Source organism: Pseudophryne corroboree, chromosome 2, assembly GCF_028390025.1.
Source record: "Pseudophryne corroboree isolate aPseCor3 chromosome 2, aPseCor3.hap2, whole genome shotgun sequence".
NCBI classification, from domain to species: Eukaryota; Metazoa; Chordata; class Amphibia; order Anura; family Myobatrachidae; genus Pseudophryne; species Pseudophryne corroboree.
Window position 1 is genome coordinate 993,953,272 of NC_086445.1, and position 24,996 is coordinate 993,978,267.

Consider the following 24,996-nt stretch of genomic DNA (forward strand, 5'->3'; position numbering starts at 1 on the left):
CAATATTGCGAATACATCGTTCGCAATTTTAAGATGCTAAGATTCACTCCCAGTAGGCGGTGGCTTAGCATGAGCAAATCTGCTAAAATCCGCTTGCGAGCGAACAACTCGGAATGACCCCCCATGTGCACTGCAGGTGGGGCAGATGTAACATGTGCAGAGAGAGTATGGTAACTTACCTCCTGCATGTTATACTCCAGTCGTTGCTACCTCTGCGACCCCTCCCGTCATCTTCAACTGACACTTTGCAGATCTCTTTGCCGGTCACCCGACACTCTGCAAATCTCTTTGCCAGATGATCTAAAAAACACAAAAGACTATCATTAAGCATAGTACTAGTTTAAGTACAATAGAATGTCCATGAGTCAACCAGTTTCTCAATTTTCCTTAGACCAAACAAGATACTTTCAAAGTTATCAATATCCCATTTATCTATTTTATTAACTTCTTCATCTCAAAGCCACGATCCTGCCTCATAGAGACCCAGGTTATCTGCATCCCCTGTATGTGTGCTTATCCTCCATACTGCCCTCTTTATTCCTGTAACGCTACATTTTTATTCCTAATTATGTCGTTCCTTCCTGCGCTTCTCCTATTTATGTGTCCTTGCACCTGTATTCCCTGTTCTGTCTATCTTGTCTTGCCTTTCAGCTGACTATACTGCTCTCTGTCTTCCTTACCCCCCTCCATTATACCCTGCTATGTAGGACTCACCTCCTACCTGTCTTCCTGCATGGTAACTGGAAACGTCAGCAGCTGTAGATAGAATGTTACAGGAAGAAGCATTGTGATGTCACGGGCTAGTGATGTCACAAGCTAGGTGTGATGTCACAGTAACCAGCAGCAAAGCTACAGAGTTACAGCTATCTTACATATGCATTTTCTACATCAATTACAACTGGATATACATGAGATTCTAGTTGAAAAAAATGAGACTAGTGTAGAAAATGAAGTATAAGGCAATGTTGTACAGAGTGCCTCAATATATAGGTAAAGGGAAAACATAAGTGACAGGAATTTCTAGACTAAACCACCGCGTATATTTTATAAGGAAATAAAGCTGTTTATCTAAGAGGCAGAATTAATCATTTTCCATTATGTATGTGTGTGTGCGTGTGTGTGTGTGTGTGTGTGTGTGTGTGTGTGTGTGTGTGTGTGTTTGTGTGTGTGTATATATATATATATATATATATATATATTTACATATACGTATATACAGTATATACGTATATATATTATATATATAGAGAGAGAGAGAGAGAGAGAGAGAGAGAGAGAGAGCTATACTAACTATACTATCCCATTAAACCAGAAAACTTACGAATTATACAGTTTCTGTGGCTGGCTGACCTCAAGTCTGCATTTCACCTGGTTTAATCAGCCACAGAACCTGTGTAACCCATGAGCGTATAAAGAGGAGAAGAAATAAGAGTTGTCTTTTTTGTGGCGCACTAGAAATGTATTATTCAATACCAGCGTATATAAAACTGTAAGGCAGGCCCGCAAGGTGACATTCACAGGGAATAGGTAATGACATCCACTCGACTTGTTCACACCCGCTGGACGTGTTGAAAAGAGGTTGAGTGGACAGTGAGCAATGAGCATGGCTGTGCCCTGTGGCACCACGTGGCACCATTGTACCGACAGCCAGACTGCTGAGAACGGAACCTGGAGGGTACATAACTTTTTTGTTTTCATTTCATCTCATCTCATGACACTCCACCCAAAGCTTTTCTTCTGGTTATCCTATCAGCTAGGACAACAATGAAGGTGACTCCATAACATTTCTTCCATTGTATTTCCATGTCACAGAATGTTACAGGTCACCATCCTAATCATCTCTCCTTCACTTCACAGTAATGTCATTGTTACTGATACATTATTTGGATCAAGCATCAAAAGGGAACTTAGGTATAAAGCCCAGTACTCACGGGCCGATCAAGGAGAGATGCGTGCTGAGCGAACCGCTCAGCACACATCTCTCCTGCCGCTCAGCACAGCGCGATCTGTGCTGAGCGTGCGGGGGGAGACGGGGGGGCGCTCATTTCACCCAGCAGGTGAAGTGAGCGACCCGCTAGATTGGCCTGCATGCAGGCCAATCTAGCAGCGGCGATAGCGATGTGCGGGGCCGCGCATCGCTATCGCCGAGGGGGCTACACACGGAGCGATCCTGCCGATATTCTAAGCAATCTAGTCAGATTGCTTAGAATATCGCTCCGTGAGTACCCCCCTTAAGAGTCTGGCCGGCATATCACTTATTGCATGACGACCTTGTGCCTGCGCTGTACTGTATGTAGACGGAGCATTTGGTTTTGCTAATGACTTACATAGACTCCATAAGAGGGCATGCCGACATAGCATATTGTTGAATGTTAACATGTATGATCTTAAACTCCATCTATAAATGTTCTGTTGTGAGACTTCCAATATGCTCAGAATATTGCTACTGTCACAGATGATTTAGTATATACTAGCTGGAGTACCCGCGTTGCCCCGGATTTTAAGAATGTCTGTTTACAAAAATAAATGTAAATATTAAACACACAGTATAAATAACATTGTAGATAGCTGAATACCCGTGCTTTGGTACGGGATGAGGATGGTAAATTAGAATGATAGTTGTTTGTTAATTTACGTTGATTGGAGATCTAGTATAGGCATATCTTGTTCCCTTGATGCACTTTGTGTAGTGGCCGCACCCCTTTTTGGTCCCCCAATGGACCCTGCTCTCCCACTATACAACTCTCAGTCTGTGGCTTCCTGCTGCCTCCATTCCCCTCCTCACCTCATGTCACTGGCCCTATCACATGCAGCCCTGTCATCACTGAGATATCATGCATGTCCTGATATACTCTGTGCTGCTGTCCCACCCCTAGGGGTGCTAGTGGTGTGTTACCCTCACAGTGTTTGTTCCCAGAGTGTAAGTCATGTGTGTAGAAAGTTTGGTGTAAATTGCTCCAGGCATTCCAGAGTTATGCTGACTGCTGAAAAACTCTGTGCTGCTGCCTCACCCCTGGGGGTGCTAGGGGTGTCTTACGCCCACAGTGTTTGTTCCCAGCATGCAAGTCATATGTGAACCAAGTTTGTTGTAAATTGGTCCAGGCATTCGGGGGTAATGCTGTCTCCTGACATACTCTGTGCTGCTGTCCCACACCTAGGGGTGCTAGGGGTGTCTAACCCCCACAGAGTTTGTTTGCAGATTGTAAGTCAGATGTGTACCAAGTTTGGTGTAAATTGCTCCAGGTCTTCCACAGTTATACCCCTTTTCCACTATCTAGCACGGGTCGCAGCCGGGGGCCTGACACGGCTGCAACCCGTGCTAGAGCATTCTTCTACACTGCGCTCACCAACCTGGCATAGCGCCGCCCTTCCATAGACTGTGAACGGGAGCCGTGTCGCATCGACACGGCTTCCGTTTACACTACACAGCTTACCGGGTTGAACACGTTTCCACTAGAAAAAAACACGTGTAAATGCACGCCCCAGCGCATTTACCCATGTTTTTAGAGCTAGTGGAAAAGGGGTATCTTGCTGTCTGCTGACATACTCTGTGCTGCTGTCCCACCCCTAGGGGTGATAGGGGTGTCTGACCCCCACAGTGTTTGCATACCTCCCAACTTTTCATCTGTAATAAGAGGGACACACGCGCGGTGAAGCTCACGAAAAGGGGCGTGGCCTAAGAAAAGGGGTCGTGGCTTCGCGGAGGACCCGCGATCGCGAGCCACGCCCCCATTTTCGTCACTTCGGGGGCATGCCCAGCGCTCCATGAGCCGCTGGCTTGCCCCCTCTCCCTCTGACTCCATGCGCACAGCGTCTATTAACCGCTGCTCTGCTAAGCAGGGCAGCGAGAGACAGAGCCTCCCAACTGCCCCCCACCGCGGGACACTGCGGGCCACGGGTGGGACAGTGGGACAGTCCCCAAAAAACGTGAATGTCCCGCGAAAATCAGGACAGTTGGGAGGTATGGTGTTTGTTCCCACAGTGAAAGTCATATGTGTACCAAGTTTGGTGTAAATTGCTGCAGGCATTCCAGAGTTATGCTATCTGCTGAAATACTCAGTGCTGCTGCCTCACCCCTAGGGGTGTCTTCCTCCCACAGTGTTTATTCCCAGATTGTAAGGCATATGTGTACCAAGTTTTGAGTACATTGGTCCAGCAATTCCGGATTTATGCTGTCTCCTGATATACTCTGTGCTGCTGTCTGCCCCCCTAGGGGTGTTAGGGATTTCTAATTGTTTTAGTTGCCTCCACCGTGTTTTAATACGCTCGTATGTAAATTTTCACGATGGTCGCTTGTAAACTGTGGATTTGTATAGAAAGACAGAATGACGGATTTTCGCTTTTATATAGTAGATACACTTAGAGTTACTTTGATATGTGACTGTCATACTTGACAACATTTTATAACAAGTTCCAGGGATGCTTGGTGGCTGAGCCCAGTGCACGGTGGAATGTCATGTGCAGATCTGTCTAGGAGCACCTTGGTGCACTACAACTCCCATCGTGTCATGTTTACTGGACTTCATTATAATGTGATGATTTGTTTTTAATTCATGTTAATTACTCATGTTCCATACATTTTCATTTATACCACGTAATGTGCACATAACACAGTGTTTATAGGGCCTAATTCAGACCTGATCGATCGTTGGCGTTTTTTGCAGCGCTGCCATCAGGTCAGAACTGCGCATGCGTATGGGCGATCGCAAGGAGATTGACAGGAAGAAGGCATTTGTGGGTGGCAACTGACCGTTTTCTGGGGGTGGTTCGAAAAACGCAGGTGTTCCCAAGTGTTTGCAGGGCAGGTGTCTGACATGAATTCCGGTCCCGGACAGGTTGAAGTGATTGCAGCAGCTGAGTATGTCCTGGGCTACTCAGAAACTGCACAAAATCTTTTGTACCGCTCGGCTGCACATGCGATCACACACTTGCACATCTAAAATACACTCCCTGGTGGGCGGCGACTATCTGATCGCAGTGCTGCAAAAAACAGCTAGCGAGTGATCAGGTCTGAATTGGCCCCATAGATCCTCCAGAAACCCCATGGGGCTGTTTTACTGGTCCATGTCAGGTTTGGCCATCCAAGTGTGAGGTCAAATTGATGAATAATCCTGGCCGCAGCTCCAGAGGCGGGATGGGCCTGCGTGTGGCCAGCTGTACAGTGGAGACATCGGATAACAGCCCATGTCCTCTCATGCTTTACAGTGTTTAGTTGCAGAATTGGTGGTGGTGGGTGTTTGGTCGGCTAAAGCACTGGGGCTCCTTACAAATACTGGAGTCTATTTACTAAGCCTTGGAGAGAGATATAGTGGACGGAGATAAGTACCAGCCAATCAGCTGCTAACTGTCATATTATAGGCTGGGTTTGAAAAATGACAGGAGCTGATTGGCTGGTACTTTATCTCCATCCACTTTATCTCTCTCCAAGGCTTAGTACATAGACCCCATTGTATGCAGTGGATGTGGGGGTGATGAAATGGTTAAAAAATAGATACTTTTTTGCTGGTGAGCTACAGGGCCCAGATATCACACACTTACCAAGTTCTTGGCTGCCAGTTGGGAGGGGTATGACGCAACCATGTGGGCAGTGCAGGGGCATGACAGCAGAATCGCATCATCAAGGCACAGTATATAAAGCCACGATTACATCATTGTAATGCGGGGGAAGGGGCCATGATGATGGGATTCAGCAGGAAGAGCGTCATCAGCTCGCCTGGACTGGTCACTTCACATGGCAAGTGGGCATCAGCGTGCGGAACTGAGGCAGTACTGAAGATATGCCTACACCTTGGTGCCTGCTATCCTGGAGTCTCCAAGACATTGGAAAGTACCATATGCTCTATCATGCGTTGGGATCGTGTGAACCGATGGTTGGGATCCCAGCGGTCAGCATCCTGATGCCGGGATCCTGGCCGCCAGATTCCCGGTGGGGGTACGAGTGCAACAGTGCCCCATGCGGGCTCGCCAAGGGCGTAGCTACCATAGGTGCAGGCAGTGCAGCTGCTATGGGACCCAGAACTGAGAGGGCCACCTTCCCTGTCACAGTTACATGTGTTATATACAGGGTGTAGCTACCATAGGTGCAGGGAGTGCAGCTGCTATGGGCCCAGAGCTGAGAGGGGCCACCTTCCCTGTCACAGTTACATGTGCTATATATATACAAGGGTGTAGCTATCATAGGTGCAGGGAGTGCAGATGCTATGGGGCCCAGAGCTGAGAGGGGCCACCTTTCCTTTCACAGTTACGTGTGTTATATACAGGGTGTAGCTACCATAGGTGCAGGGAGTGCAGCTGCTATGGGCCCAGAGTTGAGAGGGGCCACCTTCCCTGTCACAGTTACATGTGCTATATATATACAAGGGTGTAGCTATCATAGGTGCAGGGAGTGCAGATGCTATGGGGCCCAGAGCTGAGAGGGGCCACCTTCCCTGTCACAGTTACATGTGTTATATACAGGGCGTAGCTACCATAGGTGCAGGGAGTGCAGATGCTATGGGGCCCAGAGCTGAGAGGAGCCACCTTCCCTGTCACAGTTACATGTGTTATATACAAGGGCGTAGCTACCATAGGTGCAGGGAGTGCAACTGCTATGGGGCCAGAGCTGAGAGGGGCCACCTTCCCTGTCACAGTTACATGTGTTATATACAAGGGTGTAGCTACAATAGGTGCAGGGAGTGCAACTGCTATGGGGCCAGAGCTGAGAGGAGCCACCTTCCCTGTCACAGTTACTTGTGTTATATACAAGGGCGTAGCTACCATAGGTGCAGGGAGTGCAACACTGCTATGTAGTGTGAATAAGATTATGCTACTGTGTGGTGTAAATTGAAATGTGGGTACTGTTGTGTGGTCACAACCCTTCCTTGTGAGTTCACACCCCTTTTTTGTGGTGTGCGCTATCCCTTTGCAAAGTATGGGAGGGCAAAAATGTATAGTTTGCAGGAGGACGCCGAACACCCTAGCACCGGCCCTGCATGCAGCCCACCAAGAACCTTTGCAATCTGGTGGACAACTATGCAATAGATAGCACCTATCCTTGTGTATACATGCCTATTTCCCCATAGATTGTAAGCTTGTGAGCAGGGCCTTCCTACCAGGGACATGCAGTCAGGGGAGGCAGGGGAGGCAGTGCCTCCCCTGTCATTAATGAGTAAAATAATACAAAGAAGATACTTATGACACATAAGTATCTTCTTTATTATTTTACTCATGATTAAATCAGTTTGGCAGTTTGGGAAGCACCGATCGTGGTGCCTCCCGTACCGATTGATAAAAGATATGGGAGCGGGGGGCGGGTGCGGGTGGGGCCTAACAATGGGCAGGAAAAGCCCATTGAAATTGTATGGGAAAGCGGCACCATTAGAGGTGCCGCTTTCCTACAGGGACGTGCTTTCAACCTATGAAAGCACGTCCCCTGTCAGTGAGGCCACAGTGATTGGCCAGCGGATCCGTCACTGGATCCGCTGTCAATCACTGTGTGGGCCTCGGTGGCGGCGGAGGTGCGGGCGGCGGAGGTGCGGGATGTGGCGGGCCGGGCGGCGGTGATGCGGGAGACGGTAGCGGCGGCGGGACGCGGCATTACCTACAGTTCAGCAGAGTTTGGCAGCGGAAGCGGTACCCATTTCAAAAATGGCGCCTCAGCGTCATTTTTGAAATTCAAGATGGCCGCCGCGAGCCAATCATGGCTCGCCGCGTCATCGCCCCGCCCCCTCCGCTGACTTATATAAGTCAGCGCGAGGCAGCGGCTGTCAGTTCGACGGCGGAGAAGGAGCTGAGAAGAGCTCCTGAAGACCGAATACGCCGGAAGTCCTGGATGGGCGGCGGCTATGCAAAAGAGCTTAGCAGCCGCCGCCCACCAGGTGAAGATGCTGGAAGTCCTGGGAAGGCGGCGGCCATGCAAAAGAGCTTACAGGCCGCCGCCTCCCAGGTGAAGACGCCGGAGGAAGACGCCAGAAGCCCTGGGAAGGCGGCGGCCACGCAAAAGAGCTTAAAGGCCGCCGCCCCCAGGTGAAGACCCTGTTTAATAAAGTTTTTTTTTAAAGTATGTGTTGTGTTTTTTTTAAAATATTTTCTTTACAGGTGGACTACGGGTGCCAGCGGGCCCTTTATGTCCGGGCATGCTGGCACTTGTGGTTCTCCAAGTGCAAGCATGCTGGGGCAGGCTTGCTGGGACCTGTAGGTCACCTGTAAAGAACAATATTACTATTCTTTACAGGTGGACTGCAGGTGCCAGCAGGCCATTTATGTCCGGGCATGCTGGCACTTGTGGTTCTCCAAGTGCCAGCATGCTGGGGCAGGCTTGCTGGGACCTGTAGGCCACCTGTAAAGAACAGAGCATACAATGAACCCCGCACCCACCGCCACCAGGGGTGCGGGGCATAGCACTGGGCTATCAGCCCAGTGCTGGTTATTGCTCGGGAGGGGGGACCCCATTTTCATTTTTTGGGGGCCCCACTTTCCGAGGAATGCCAACACTGGGCTGACTGGCTGGGGGGTGTATAATGGCATGACAGGGGGACCCCACACTGAGTGTCTCCCCTGCTATGGCATTACCCCCCCAGCTGGTTCTGCCTGGTGCTGGTTTTAGCGGTGGGGGGGGGGGGGGGGGACTGCATTTTTTTTTTGCGGGGGGGGGGGGGGGGGGGGTTAGTTGCAGTGCCTCCCCAGCCCCTGACCTCACCGCACGTCACTGCTTCCTACCTCTATGACTGTTTGTTATTACCCAGTTTTGTCTTATCATTGTGTCCACAACGCTGAGTCTGGGTGCCGGACGGGGCCGGATGACATCATTGCGGAAAGCCAACAGGTGGAGTTGGGTAATCAGTCACTCTGTCGACCTCACTATGTTGGCTCTGGGGTGAAGTGCTACTTGGAGCATTTGATAGGTGCGGGTGTTATAATGTTAAACATGTCGGTAAGCTGTAAGAAGCATTTCACTCGTGTTGGGATTCCAGCACCACATAGTGATGTCGGCATAGTGACTGGTGACATCACTGATGACCTCCTGACCACATACCATTAAAGTGTATGCCCCCTCATAGATGTGCCTCATACACTTGTCCTGTTTGTGCTATATGATGTGAGATACCCGGTGCGACTTGTATGCGTCACTACGGGTAGTGATTCACAAATGTTCCTTCTTTTGCCTGAGTTTAGCATCATATTTACATTGTAGGCGCGCACAAGTCGCTTACAGTGTTCCAGGCGCGCTACATTAGTATGTGTGTCATAAAGGAACTGGTATAATGTCGCAGATTAAGCGTAACACTGCACAGCGCAGAGCATGCCTTTTTACACATTGTGGGGGTTATTCAGAGATGAACGCAGATCTGGCTGCATATGGGCAAGGCGGCCCAGCATGTGTGAAGCCGCCCTCTGATGCATCCGCAATTAGATTGTGCAAGCATCAGACCTAAGGTTGACCTCTGGCTGCACTGTCAGCTGACATTTTATTTGTGTAACGTCACGCAGCCGCCCAGGAAATGGTCCAACTCCCCCCCCCCCCCCCCCCCGTTTTCCCGGTACCCCTGCAAGCCAATCACATTCCGGCAGCAATAAGGTAATGCACAATGGCCCTCATTCCGAGTTGTTCGCTCGCAAGCTGCTTTTAGCAGCATTGCACACGCTAAGCCGCCGCGCCCTGGGAGTGTATGTTAGCATAGTAGATTTGCGAACGAAAGATTAGCAGATTTGCGAATAGACAGTTCTTAGCAGTTTCTGAGTAGCTCGAGACTTACTCTGCCACTGCGATCAGTTCAGTCAGTTTCATTCCTGGTTTGACGTCACAAACACACCCAGCGTTCACCCAGACACTCCCCCATTTCTTCAGACACTCCCGCGTTTTTTCCCCAGAAACGGCAGCGTTTTTTCACGCACTCCCAGAAAACGGCCAGTTTCCGCCCAGAAACACCCACTTCCTGTCAATCACACTACGATCACCAGAACGAAGAAAAAACCTTGTAATGCCGTGAGTAAAATACCTAACTTAATAGCAAATTTACTTGGCGCAGTCGCACTGCGGACATTGCGCATGCGCATTAGCGACTAATCACTCCATTGCGAAAAAAAAATAACGAGCGATCAACTCGGAATGATCACCTATGGGGGTAATTCCAAGTTGATCGCAGCAGGAAATTTTTTAGCAGCTGGACAAAACCATGTGCACTGCAGGGGAGGCAGATATAACATGTGCAGAGAGAGATAGATCTGGGTGGGTTATTTTATTTCTGTGCAGGGTAAATACTGGCTGCTTTATTTTTACACTGCAAATTAGATTGCAGATTGAACACACCACACCCAAATCTAACTCTCTCTGCACATGTTAAATCTGCCTCCCCTGCAGTGCACATGGGCCCTCATTCCGAGTTGTTCCTCGCAAGCTGCTTTTAGCAGCTTTGCACACGCTAAGCCGCCGCCTACTGGGAGTGAATCTTAGCTTATCAAAATTGCGAACGAAAGATTAGCAAAATTGCGAATAGACACTTCTTAGCAGTTTCTCAGTAGCTCCACACTTACTCGGCATCTGCGATCAGTTCAGTGCTTGTCGTTCCTGATTTGACGTCACAAACACACCCAGCGTTCGCCCAGACACTCCTCCGTTTCTCCAGCCACTCCCGCCTTTTTCCCAGAAACGGTAGCGTTTTTTCGCACACACCCATAAAACGGCCTGTTTCCGCCCAGAAACACCCACTTCCTGTCAATCACATTACGATCACCAGAACGAAGAAAAAACCTCGTAATGCCGTAAGTAAAATACCTAACTGCATAGCAAATTTACTTGGCGCAGTCGCACTGCGGACATTGCGCATGCGCATTAGCGACTAATCGCTCCGTTGCGAGAGAAAAATAACGAGCGAACAACTCGGAATGACCCCCATGGTTTTGCCCAACTGCTAACAAAATTCCTGCTGCGATCAACTTGGAATTACCCCCAATGGCTGGTGTGCGTACACAGACCACCTGGATGCAGCCACTGCGTGCGAAAGTGCGGCTGCGTCCAGGTGTGAGTGACCACCTGTGTCTGTCGACATTGTCTTTATGTTGATATTGTGAATGTTGACGTTTTCATTGTCAACATTTTAGGCATATTCAATTAGCCACAAGGTTTACCCTAAAGCTAATTGTAGGGTAACTGTCGTGTGGCGCAGGAAAGGCTATTCAATAAAATAGCCTTTTTCCAGTGCCTAATATCGGGGATTACTGCACGGAAACTCACTGATTCCACATATGCTGCGGAATCAATGGTATGTAGTAAAGAATGCTCAAGATTTGGGGCCTAATTCAGATCTGTCTGCTCGCTAACGTTTTTCGCTGTGCATCGATCAGGTAACTACTGCGCATGCGTATGCACCGCAATGCGCAGGCGCGTTGTACTTGTACAAAGTGGATCGTTGCTGTGCACTGGTTCTAGCGAAAAATCCATTCGTACAGCCGAACGCAAGGTGATTGACAGGAAAAGGGCGTTTGTGGGTGGCAACTGACCGTTTTCTGGGAGCATTTGGAAAAACGCAGGCGTGTCCAGGCGTTTGCAGGGCGGGTGTCTGACGTCAATTCAGGGACCGGACAGGCTGAAGTGATCTCAGCGGCTGAGTAAGGTCAGAGCTACTCAGAAACTGCACAAACTGTTTTTGTACAGCTCGGTTGCACAGGCGTTCACACACTTGCAAAGCTAAAATACACTCCCCTATAGGCGGCGTCTATCTGTTCGCAGCGCTGCAAAAAATAGCTAGCGAGCGAACAGATCTGAATTAGGCCCTTGGAGCGCTACCTTTATACTGAATACTAAGAGCCCAACTACCTCCCCAATTGCGGAATCAATAGGTTTTCCCTGCGCTTGAACCCCCATTTGTGCCTTTTTCTCAGGGATGATGTGAATACCCGCTAATTGAATCACGCTGCCTCCGGTAATTGAAAATGCCCATTTGTCCCCTTCGACATTCTGAATGTTGCAATTAAGACGGGATACGGTCATTTGGTTGACAGCACTTAGGTCGACAGTGATTAGGTCGACCACTATTGGACGACATGTATTAGGTCGACATGGTCACTAGATCGATGTGGAAAAAAGGCTGACATGAGTTTTTCACTTTTTTTTACCATTTTTTGACTTTTTCATACTTTACGATCCACGTGGACTACGATTGGGAACGGTACCTTGCCCGAAGCATGGCGAGCGAAGCGAGCCATGCGAGGGGACACAGTGCACTAATTGGGGTTCCCCGTCACTTTACGAAAAAACAACACCAAAAAAGTTAAAAAAACTCATGTCGACCTTTTTCATGTTGACCTAATGACCATGTCGACCAAATGCATGTCGAATAATAGTGATCAACCTAATGACTGTCGACCTAAGTGTGGTCGACCTAATGAGCCATACCCATTAAGACCATGACAAGTTCTGGTGTTGACATGCTCTCAGCTTGCGCAATGCAAACACATGTAATACGCGTTCCTCAGATGTTCTAGTTTCACGTCTGGTGCACAGCCTAATCTCAGCTGCATAGTGTAAAAGCGAGACATTCATCCTTTTCAAGAACAGTGTTTTAATATTCCGTTGTGTCAGACATGTTCAGATTGCTGTATCGCTCAGTGAGATTGAGCCTAATGAACAACTCTTATGTATCCTGCACAGTAACTATGTAAATACATTTCTCATTTAGAGAAATCCAAATTTTGTTTTCCAACTTTCAATCTGCAGAATCATATTCAGAACGGCTAACTCAGTATTTTAGGATGTACCTATAACCGGTCCCAAATAGCTGTATGTATAAAGGGGTGTGTAGCCTGCCCCTGAGGGCCTGAATCAGAGGTGTACAGAAATGCATTTGCAGCTGCCAGTGCGTACGCAGCGGCTGTGCAAAAATATGCAAATGTCGCTGCTGTCTGGTTTTTCACTTACAGTAACTTTGTGTCTGTAAAGGGCCCCATACACGTATGCGACCACATGTCGCAGGCGATCACCCCAGCAGCATCCCGGGGCGCAGGATCGCCCAAGATACATCGGATGCTGTACTTTTGCATACGATGTATCCTGGGCAATCCCAGCCATGCCCCCTGGTCGGACGTGATTGAATGTGCAGCACATTCAATCTGGAGAATCCGATCCAATGCTCACGGGAACGCGCATCGGATTGGAAATACCTAACAAAAATGCCCGATTTTGGGGGTAATTCCAAGTTGATCGCAGCAGGAAATTTTTTAGCAGTTGGACAAAACCATGTGCACTGCAGGGGAGGCAGATATAACATGTGCAGAGAGAGTTAGATTTGGGTGCGGTGAGTTCAATCTGCAATCTAAATTGCAGTGTAAAAATAAAGCAGCCAGTATTTACCCTGCACAGAAACAAAATAACCCACCCAAATCTAACTCTCTCTGCACATGTTATATCTGCCTCCCCTGCACTGCACATGGTTTTGCCCAACTGCTAAAAAAATTCCTGCTGCGATCAACTTGGAATTACCCCCCATGTGCACTGCAGGGGAGGCAGATATAACATGTGCAGAGAGAATTAGATTTGGGTGTGGTGAGTTCAATCTACAATCTAAATTGCAGTGTAAAAATAAAGCAGCCAGTATTCACCCTGCACAGAAACAAAATAACCCACCCAAATCTAACTCTCTCTGCACATGTTATATCTGCCTCCCCTGCAGTGCACATGGTTTTGCCCAACTGCTAAAAAAAATTCCTGCTGTGATCAACTTGGAATTACCCCCTTCATCCAATATATCGGGCCGAATGCTCGAATTGGGCTGAAATCAGGCATTATCGCTCTAGTGTATGGGGCCCCTAACAAACCATGCTGCCATGCAAGGGGAGCAAATGCATTTACTGTATATTGTTTCTGTGCCGGGTAAATACTGGCTGCGTTAGCATGTAGCCCACAGATGTTAGGCAGCTTTATTTTTACTCTGCAATTTAGATTTCACTTTAAGCGCACCCCACCCAAATCTAAATTGTCTGAATCACGCCCTGAAAGCGGTAAAAGTACTAGAGGGCTCTGAATGGAAAGGAAGAGGGCCACATGCAGCCCACAAAACCGATTGCAGCCCCCGAATGTTATAGTTCTAGTCCATGTTATAGAGCTTTTAGCTGGGGTACAATGTTGCTAAGTGGCACTCTAAGCCAGTATTGCAGTTAAAGCTCTCTCTGGCCATCAGTAAATTAAAGTCACAATGTAACTCTTATTTGTGGCTGCAATGACGCCAGAGAAGGGCAGGTTTGGAAAGTGCTTCGTTATACTTGAAACATTCTCCACACTGTATGATTTTAACAAGGGAAGTCCATTAAACAAGGAGGTGTCTAGGTAAGAGAGGTGAAATGGGGATGTCTTGTCTGTGGACACTTGGCACAGCCTGTCCTTGTCCTCTTGCTCGCTACTATTGTTCTGTATCGTCAGGCTCTGTTCACGTGTAGCGTCAGCCTGCACACGCAGGTGACGGAGCCCCAGGATGGCCAGGTATTCCGCCGGCAGGGTAGCTGCTCCGCACAGAGAAAGTTTTAAATTATGTACGAACGTGAAGTTAACCAGCTTTCCCAGAGTGAGGATGTCGGAGAACCAGACGGTCAGCTCACCACTGTGGATCAGCCTGGAGCCGGTCTTGTTCTTCGGCAGGGCGATGGTCTTACAGCTACACTCCAGGTTGGCCAGGCTGTAGTCGCAGCTTTTGATGTCCGAGGAGCAGCTGCAGTTGCGGACGTTGTTGTCCTTGGAGAATATCAACGTATGGTTTTGACTGTTTGCAAGATTTTTTGTAGAGCAGAAACTCAGGAAGCCAAGTAAGAGGAGATGGTGTCTGTAGAAGGACATGGATCTCATAATACTGTATACGCCAGCCTTCAAATCGCTCAGCTCTATCCATCGGAGGCTGCAGTGGCCAGTCTTTATCTAGATAGAAGAGTGAACAGTTTTCATTATCTTAATGAATTATGGGTCAAAACACATCATTATATCTTCCCGGAGATATGAAGAATAAGAGCTTTGAGCATGCACAGATGCTGGGCAGGGACATAACTAGCCAAGCAGGGTGGTGGGAGATTAATGACTATAGTTATCTTCCCACCACTTCACGGAAGGCTTTGACAATCAAAGGATCAACCACAATATAATCATCAATGTTGCCTTCAACACCTGCCCAAGTGAAGTAACAGGGGAAATGTCCATCGGTCGGCCACAACAGGGCATACACTGGCCGATGCCGGCAACTTATAATTTAGTAAATATTGCATCAGATGGACATGTTGAATGATCCGGCATGGCCAAATGATCAGTCGAAAATTTTGGATTGATTGCGTACATACACTGAACAATTATTTTGGTGATCCACCATACAGGGTGGACTGGAAAGATAATAGTAGCGTTTATGCCCAGCATAAGGAAAGAACAGCCAGCAACCTATAAAATAAAAATGAAAAGGAACATTTATTTTAAAGGAGGGTATTGGGTTATAAAATACATTAAAAAGAAGGGTCCTGATAGACATAGAATATATACTGGGGGTGATGGGCATACAATATAGTAGGGGGATGATGGGCATAAAATATATAAGGGGCAGTGATGGACATAAACATATAATGAGGGTTATGGGCATCAGAACTTAATTCTCAGATGCCCCTCAGACCGCCCCACAAGCCACTATTATGCCATCAAACCCCTGCAAATGTACCTTATGTGCACTCAGACCCCTCCAGAAGCCCCTTATGCATCATCAGGACCCTCCAGAGGCCCCTTATGTGCCAATAGACCTCTCCTCATGCTCTTTATATGCCATCAGTCCCCTACACATTCCCCTTTAGAAGCAGCTTCTCTTAAATAATAATATTCCCTGGCATGTATTTAGGCATCATGAGGCAGGTGCGGGGGGGTGCGGCCCGCACCCGGGTGTCACCTTTCAATCGGGTGACATCAAACAAGAGCCGCACACCTCGCACCTGCTGCATTTCCTTCATGACACTGTCACTGACACTGTCAATGTGTCAGACAGAATGGGCCCGGCCACGGCGCACTCGCACCTGCTGGTCGGGGAAGGGGGTTTGGGTTGGGTGTGATTGTAACTGTGCCGCGGCGGATGGAATCTTGTTGTAGGCAGGGGGTGTATGATTTTGAGTCGGCGAGGGTGCGATCGTAACTGCAGTGCTGTATTTGCCGTCCTGCACCAAGCACTATACAGATGGGTCCATGGTTATCTTGGCTAGTTTGCTGCACCTAGGCACAACATGGTTTATTAACATAAACCCTTCATCTATTGTTCTCAGCTGCAATACAATACAGAGAACAATACAGCAGGGGATTAAGTCATTACAGCAGGAGATTAAGTCCGACTGCCCAGCCTCAGTTAATCCTATTAAAGGTCAAGTTAAACATGGACCCATCTGTAGTTACGATCGCACCCCCGCCAATTCAAAATCATACACCCCCGCCTGCAACAAGAAGACTCCGCCGCAACACAGTTATGATCGCATCCCTCCCCCCTGCTGACACAAACTTGCCATTCTCCTCACCGCTGCCGCCGCCGGCCACGTCCTGCACACCGCCGCCTCCCACGTCCTCCTCACTGCCGCCGCCCCCTCCTCCGCTGCCCAGGGCCATCAACTCCACACCGCTGCCGACTACACTACCCTTCGCTGCTCAGGTACTCTTACCCTGCTTCGCTATGTCCCTGTCACTCTATCTGTCACTGTCCCTGCTATCACTCTCACTGTCCCTGCTGTCACTCTCTCTGTCACTGTCCCTGCTGTCACTCTCTCTGTCCCTGCTGTCACTCTCTCTGTCACTGTCCCTGCTGTCACTCTCTCTGTCCCTGCTGTCACTCTCACTGTCCCTGCTGTCACTCTCTGTCACTGTCCCTGCTGTCACTCTCTCTGTCACTGTCCCTGCTATCACTCTTCCTGTCACTCTCTGTCAGTGTCCCTGCTGTCACTGTCTCTCTGTCACTCTCCCTGTCCCTATGCAGCTGCTGTCACTCTCCCTGCCCCTGAATTGTAGATCATACCATGTGGCATATGTGAATTTCTGCTCATTCTGTGTGCTATAATGTGAATTTTGTCTCATTCTGTGTGCTATAATGTGAATTTTGGCTCATTCTATGTGCTATAATGTGAATTTCTGCTCATTCTGTGTGCTACAATGTGAATTTCGGCTCATACCATGTGCTATAATGTGAATTTTGGCTCATACTGTATGGTATAATGTGAACGGCTCACACCATGTGGTATAATGTGAATTTCGGCTCATACCGTGTGGTATAATGTGAAGTTCTGCTCATACCATGTGGTATAATGTGAATTTCAGCTCATTCTGTTTGCTATAATGTGAATTTCGTCTCATTCCGTGTGCTATAATGTGAATTTCGTCTTATTCTGTGTGCTATAATGTGAATTTCGGCTCATTCTATGTGCTATAATGTGAATTTCGGCTCATTCTGTGTGCTATAATGTGAATTTCGGCTCATACCGTGTGCTATAATGTGAATTTGGCTCATACTATATGGTATAATGTGAACGGCTCACACCATGTGGTATAATGTGAATTTCGGCTCATACCGTGTGGTATAATGTGAATTTCGGCTCATTCTGTGTGCTATAATGTGAATTTCGGCTCATTCTGTGTGGTTTTTGCAAAAATGCGCCACAGTGACAGTGTGCATGCAATCAAAGTGCGCGTGCAATCACAGCGCGGTCACAGCAGCGGGCATTTTGGGCAGGAGTAGCGGGCGTGGTTGCGAAAGGGGGTCAGAGCTTTTTTGGGGCGGCTACGTGACATCACACGTGCTCACTGCAACCCGAAAAATGGCGGTGCATCGCCTGCATACGCAGCCTAGCTACGTCTCCAGGGGGTCATCCTTAGTTTCTTTTTCAGCGATGGGATCTCAATTATTTGGCGATCACATCGCTGGATGGGCTCTTTTCGGAGTTCCTGTGCCTGTCCATTCATACATCTGCGCGATGTACTCGCATACTGCGATGAGATTCTAGGCGCTAATATTGTGTCCAGATCGCATTGATAATAAATAGACCTACAAGTGGGACTGTTATAACAACTTTTATCACTGACCCTTGGGGAACAGGGAGCTGTTCATTTCTAGTACCATTGGTGCAGCAGGTGCATTGAGGACTAAGGGGCCCACTGCTGCCCAGACCAGCAATGCGTTATCCCCTGGCTTCCCCTGCAGACCATTTTGAGCAATGTTGGATTAATGGACCAGTGCAGAGAGCAGGGTGGGCCCCACTGCCTGAGGGACCTGCCCAGAGCCGGCCCTAGGCATAGGCAAACTAGGCAAATGCCTAGGGCATTTGATATGCCTAGGGGCACCAGCAGCTTCTGCTGATTCAAATGATATGCGGCATGCCTATATTCTGTGTGTGACTGTGGCTGAATATGCATACAAAATGCTACGTTACAGTGTATTCCTGGAAATCACTGTAATGTAGCATGTCGTATGCAGATACAGCCACAGTGTGGTGTGGTTTTATGTGAATAAAGAGCAATTCAGTGTGATGTAATGTGAATAAGGAGCACTACTGTGTGGAGTAACGTATATAAGGTAGAGATGAGCGGGTTCGGTTCCTCGGAATCCGAACCTGCCCGAACTTCAGTTTTTTTTACACGGGTCCGAGCGACTCGGATCTTCCCGCCTTGCTCGGTTAACCCGAGCGCGCCCGAACGTCATCATCACGCTGTCGGATTCTCGCGAGGCTCGGATTCTATCGCGAGACTCGGATTCTATATAAGGAGCCGCGCGTCGCCGCCATTTTCACACGTGCATTGAGATTCATAGGGAGAGGATGTGGCTGGCGTCCTCTCCGTTTATAGAGATTCGAGAAGAGAGTGAGACAGAGAGAGACACAGTAGTAATTTTGGGGAGCATTAGGAGGAGTACTACTACTACTAGTACTTGCTGAAGTGATAGAGATAGTGTGACTGTATTATCTGACTTGTGGGGGAGACACTGACAGTGGGGAGCAGTTAGAGTCTGAGAGCAGGACTCAGGACTCAGGAGTACATATAACGTACAGTGCACACTTTTGCTGCCAGAGTGCCACACTGCCATTGTTTGTGACCACACTGACCACCAGTATAATATATATTGTGATTGTCTGCTTAGGACTCAGGAGTACTACTTGCAAGTTGCTGATAGTGTGACCAGTGACCTGACCACCAGTTTAATAATCACCACCAGTTTATGAGTTTAATATATATATATATATATATATATATATAATTGTATATAATATATATATAATATTGTATACCACCTAGCACCTACCCGTGTTTTTTTTTTTTTTCTTTCTTCTTTATACATACTACTATAGTAGCTTACTGTAGCAGTCTGCGGTGCTGCTGAGCTGACAGTGTCCAGCAGGTCCGTCATCAGTCATTACATAATAAATATATATACCTGTCCGGCTGCAGTACTAGTGATATTATATATACATATATATTGATTTCATCTCATTATCATCCAGTCTATATTATCAGCAGACACAGTACGTTAGTCCACGGCTGTAGCTACCTCTGTGTCGGCACTCGGCAGTCCATCCATAATTGTATACCACCTACCCGTGGTTTTTTTTTTTCTTTCTTCTTTATACATACTACTATAGTAGCTTACTGTAGCAGTCTGCGGTGCTGCTGAGCTGACAGTGTCCAGCAGCTCCGTCATCAGTCATTACATAATAAATATATATACCTGTCCGGCTGCAGTACTAGTGATATTATATATACATATATATTGATTTCATCTCATTATCATCCAGTCTATATTATCAGCAGACACAGTACGGTAGTCCACGGCTGTAGCTACCTCTGTGTCGGCACTCGGCAGTCCATCCATAATTGTATACCACCTACCCGTGGTTTTTTTCTTTTCTTTCTTCTTTATACATACTACTATAGTAGCTTACTGTAGCAGTCTGCGGTGCTGCTGAGTTGACAGTGTCCAGCAGGTCCGTCATCAGTCATTACATAATAAATATATCTACCTGTCCGGCTGCAGTACTAGTGTGATATTATATATATATATATTGATTTCATCTAATTATCATCCAGTCTATATTAGCAGCAGACACAGTACGGTAGTCCACGGCTGTAGCTACCTCTGTGTCGGCAGTCGCTCGTCCATCCATAATTGTATACCACCTACCCGTGGTTTTTTTTTTCTTTCTTCTTTATACATACTACTATAGTAGCTTACTGTAGCAGTCTGCGGTGCTGCTGAGCTGACAGTGTCCAGCAGGTCCGTCATCAGTCATTACATAATAAATATATATACCTGTCCGGCTGCAGTACTAGTGATATTATATATACATATATATTGATTTCATCTCATTATCATCCAGTCTATATTATCAGCAGACACAGTACGGTAGTCCACGGCTGTAGCTACCTCTGTGTCGGCACTCGGCAGTCCATCCATAATTGTATACCACCTACCCGTGGTTTTTTTTTTTTTCTTTCTTCTTTATACATACTACTATAGTAGCTTACTGTAGCAGTCTGCGGTGCTGCTGAGCTGACAGTGTCCAGCAGGTCCGTCATCAGTCATTACATAATAAATATATCTACCTTTCCGGCTGCAGTACTGGTGTGATATTATATATATATATATATTGATTTCATCTAATTATCATCCAGTCTATATTAGCAGCAGACACAGTACAATAGTCCACGGCTGTAGCTACCTCTGTGTCGGCAGTCGCTCGTCCATCCATAATTGTATACCACCTACCCGTGTTTTTTTTTTTTTCTTTCTTCTTTATACATACTACTATAGTAGCTTACTGTAGCAGTCTGCGGTGCTGCTGAGCTGACAGTGTCCAGCAGGTCCGTCATCAGTCATTACATAATAAATATATCTACCTGTCCGGCTGCAGTACTAGTGTGATATTATATATATATATATATATATATATTGATTTCATCTCATTATCATCCAGTCTATATTAGCAGCAGACACAGTACGGTAGTCCACGGCTGTAGCTACCTCTGTGTCGGCAGTCGCTCGTCCATCCATAATTGTATACCACCTACCCGTGGTTTTTTTTTTCTTTCTTCTTTATACATACTACTATAGTAGCTTACTGTAGCAGTCTGCGGTGCTGCTGAGCTGACAGTGTCCAGCAGGTCCGTCATCAGTCATTACATAATAAATATATCTACCTGTCCGGCTGCAGTACTAGTGTGATATTATATATATATATATATTGATTTCATCTCATTATCATCCAGTCTATATTAGCAGCAGACACAGTACGGTAGTCCACGGCTGTAGCTACCTCTGTGTCGGCAGTCGCTCGTCCATCCATAAGTATACTAGTATCCATCCATCTCCATTGTTTACCTGAGGTGCCTTTTAGTTGTGCCTATTAAAATATGGAGAACAAAAATGTTGAGGTTCCAAAATTAGGGAAAGATCAAGATCCACTTCCACCTCGTGCTGAAGCTGCTGCCACTAGTCATGGCCGAGACGATGAAATGCCAGCAACGTCGTCTGCCAAGGCCGATGCCCAATGTCATAGTACAGAGCATGTAAAATCCAAAACACCAAATATCAGTAAAAAAAGGACTCCAAAATCTAAAATAAAATTGTCGGAGGAGAAGCGTAAACTTGCCAATATGCCATTTACCACACGGAGTGGCAAGGAACGGCTGAGGCCCTGGCCTATGTTCATGGCTAGTGGTTCAGCTTCACATGAGGATGGAAGCACTCAGCCTCTCGCTAGAAAAATGAAAAGACTCAAGCTGGCAAAAGCACCGCAAAGAACTGTGCGTTCTTCGAAATCCCAAATCCACAAGGAGAGTCCAATTGTGTCGGTTGCGATGCCTGACCTTCCCAACACTGGACGTGAAGAGCATGCGCCTTCCACCATTTGCACGCCCCCTGCAAGTGCTGGAAGGAGCACCCGCAGTCCAGTTCCTGATAGTCAGATTGAAGATGTCAGTGTTGAAGTACACCAGGATGAGGAGGATATGGGTGTTGCTGGCGCTGGGGAGGAAATTGACAAGGAGGATTCTGATGGTGAGGTGGTTTGTTTAAGTCAGGCACCCGGGGAGACACCTGTTGTCCGTGGGAGGAATATGGCCGTTGACATGCCTGGTGAAAATACCAAAAAAATCAGCTCTTCGGTGTGGAAGTATTTCAACAGAAATGCGGACAACATTTGTCAAGCCGTGTGTTGCCTTTGTCAAGCTGTAATAAGTAGGGGTAAGGACGTTAACCACCTCGGAACATCCTCCCTTATACGTCACCTGCAGCGCATTCATAATAAGTCAGTGACAAGTTCAAAAACTTTGGGCGACAGCGGAAGCAGTCCACTGACCAGTAAATCCCTTCCTCTTGTAACCAAGCTCACGCAAACCACCCCACCAACTCCCTCAGTGTCAATTTCCTCCTTCCCCAGGAATGCCAATAGTCCTGCAGGCCATGTCACTGGCAATTCTGACGATTCCTCTCCTGCCTGGGATTCCTCCGATGCATCCTTGCGTGTAACGCCTACTGCTGCTGGCGCTGCTGTTGTTGCTGCTGGGAGTCGATGGTCATCCCAGAGGGGAAATCGTAAGACCACTTTCACTACTTCCACCAAGCAATTGACTGTCCAACAGTCCTTTGCGAGGAAGATGAAATATCACAGCAGTCATCCTGCTGCAAAGCGGATAACTGAGGCCTTGGCATCCTGGGTGGTGAGAAACGTGGTTCCGGTATCCATCATTACTGCAGAGCCAACTAGAGACTTGTTGGAGGTACTGTGTCCCCGGTACCAAATACCATCTAGGTTCCATTTCTCTAGGCAGGCGATACCGAAAATGTACACAGACCTCAGAAAAAGAGTCACCAGTGTCCTAAAAAATGCAGCTGTACCCAATGTCCACTTAACCACGGACATGTGGACAAGTGGAGCAGGGCAGGGTCAGGACTATATGACTGTGACAGCCCACTGGGTAGATGTATGGACTCCCGCCGCAAGAACAGCAGCGGCGGCACCAGTAGCAGCATCTCGCAAACGCCAACTCTTTCCTAGGCAGGCTACGCTTTGTATCACCGGTTTCCAGAATACGCACACAGCTGAAAACCTCTTACGGCAACTGAGGAAGATCATCGCGGAATGGCTTACCCCAATTGGACTCTCCTGTGGATTTGTGGCATCGGACAACGCCAGCAATATTGTGTGTGCATTAAATATGGGCAAATTCCAGCACGTCCCATGTTTTGCACATACCTTGAATTTGGTGGTGCAGAATTTTTTAAAAAACGACAGGGGCGTGCAAGAGATGCTGTCGGTGGCCAGAAGAATTGCGGGACACTTTCGGCGTACAGGCACCACGTACAGAAGACTGGAGCAACACCAAAAATGCCTGAACCTGCCCAGCCATCATCTGAAGCAAGAAGTGGTAACGAGGTGGAATTCAACCCTATATATGCTTCAGAGGTTGGAGGAGCAGCAAAAGGCCATTCAAGCCTATACAATTCAGCACGATATAGGAGGTGGAATGCACCTGACTCAAGCGCAGTGGAGAATGATTTCAACGTTGTGCAAGGTTCTGCTGCCCTTTGAACTTGCCACACGTGAAGTCAGTTCAGACACTGCCAGCCTGAGTCAGGTCATTCCCCTCATCAGGCTTTTGCAGAAGAAGCTGGAGACATTGAAGGAGGAGCTAACACGGAGCGATTCCGCTAGGCATGTGGGACTTGTGGATGGAGCCCTTAATTCGCTTAACAAGGATTCACGGGTGGTCAATCTGTTGAAATCAGAGCACTACATTTTGGCCACCGTGCTCGATCCTAGATTTAAAACCTACCTTGGATCTCTCTTTCCGGCAGACACAAGTCTGCTGGGGTTCAAAGACCTGCTGGTGAGAAAATTGTCAAGTCAAGCGGAACGCGACCTGTCAACATTTCCTCCTTCACATTCTCCCGCAACTGGGGGTGCGAGGAAAAGGCTCAGAATTCCGAGCCCACCCGCTGGCGGTGATGCAGGGCAGTCTGGAGCGACTGCTGATGCTGACATCTGGTCCGGACTGAAGGACCTGTCAACGATTACGGACATGTCGTCTACTGTCACTGCATATGATTCTCTCCCCATTGAAAGAATGGTGGAGGATTATATGAGTGACCGCATCCAAGTAGGCACGTCACACAGTCCGTACTTATACTGGCAGGAAAAAGAGGCAATTTGGAGGCCCTTGCACAAACTGGCTTTATTCTACCTAAGTTGCCCTCCCACAAGTGTGTACTCCGAAAGAGTGTTTAGTGCCGCCGCTCACCTTGTCAGCAATCGGCGTACGAGGTTACTTCCAGAAAATGTGGAGAAGATGATGTTCATTAAAATGAATTATAATCAATTCCTCCGTGGAGACATTGACCAGCAGCAATTGCCTCCACAAAGTACACAGGGAGCTGAGATGGTAGATTCCAGTGGGGACGAATTGATAATCTGTGAGGAGGGGGATGTACACGGTGATATATCGGAGGATGATGATGAGGTGGACATCTTGCCTCTGTAGAGCCAGTTTGTGCAAGGAGAGATTAATTGCTTCTTTTTTGGTGGGGGTCCAAACCAACCCGTCATTTCAGTCACAGTCGTGTGGCAGACCCTGTCACTGAAATGATGGGTTGGTTAAAGTGTGCATGTCCTGTTTATACAACATAAGGGTGGGTGGGAGGGCCCAAGGACAATTCCATCTTGCACCTCTTTTTTCTTTAATTTTTCTTTGCGTCATGTGCAGTTTGGGGAGTGTTTTTTGGAAGGGCCATCCTGCGTGACACTGCAGTGCCACTCCTAGATGGGCCCGGTGTTTGTGTCGGCCACTAGGGTCGCTTATCTTACTCACACAGCTACCTCATTGCGCCTCTTTTTTTCTTTGCGTCATGTGCTGTTTGGGGAGTGTTTTTTGGAAGGGCCATCCTGCGTGACACTGCAGTGCCACTCCTAGATGGGCCCGGTGTTTGTGTCGGCCACTAGGGTCGCTTATCTTACTCACACAGCTACCTCATTGCGCCTCTTTTT

At 47.8% G+C, this 24,996-nt stretch overlaps 1 protein-coding gene across 3 annotated transcripts in view; it reads right to left on the reverse strand.

Annotated features, from left to right (window-relative positions):
* Positions 1–12,519: 12,519 nt before the first annotated feature.
* Positions 12,520–24,996, reverse strand: part of EPCIP (exosomal polycystin 1 interacting protein) — a 32,762-nt gene continuing 20,285 nt past the window's right edge. For all 3 annotated transcript variants that reach the window (XM_063956454.1, XM_063956453.1, XM_063956455.1), the window contains one exon: positions 12,520–14,881. In XM_063956454.1, coding sequence (XP_063812524.1) covers positions 14,150–14,812 — 663 coding nt within the window. In that variant the 5' untranslated portion in view covers positions 14,813–14,881 and the 3' untranslated portion in view covers positions 12,520–14,149. The remainder of the gene's footprint in view (positions 14,882–24,996) is intronic.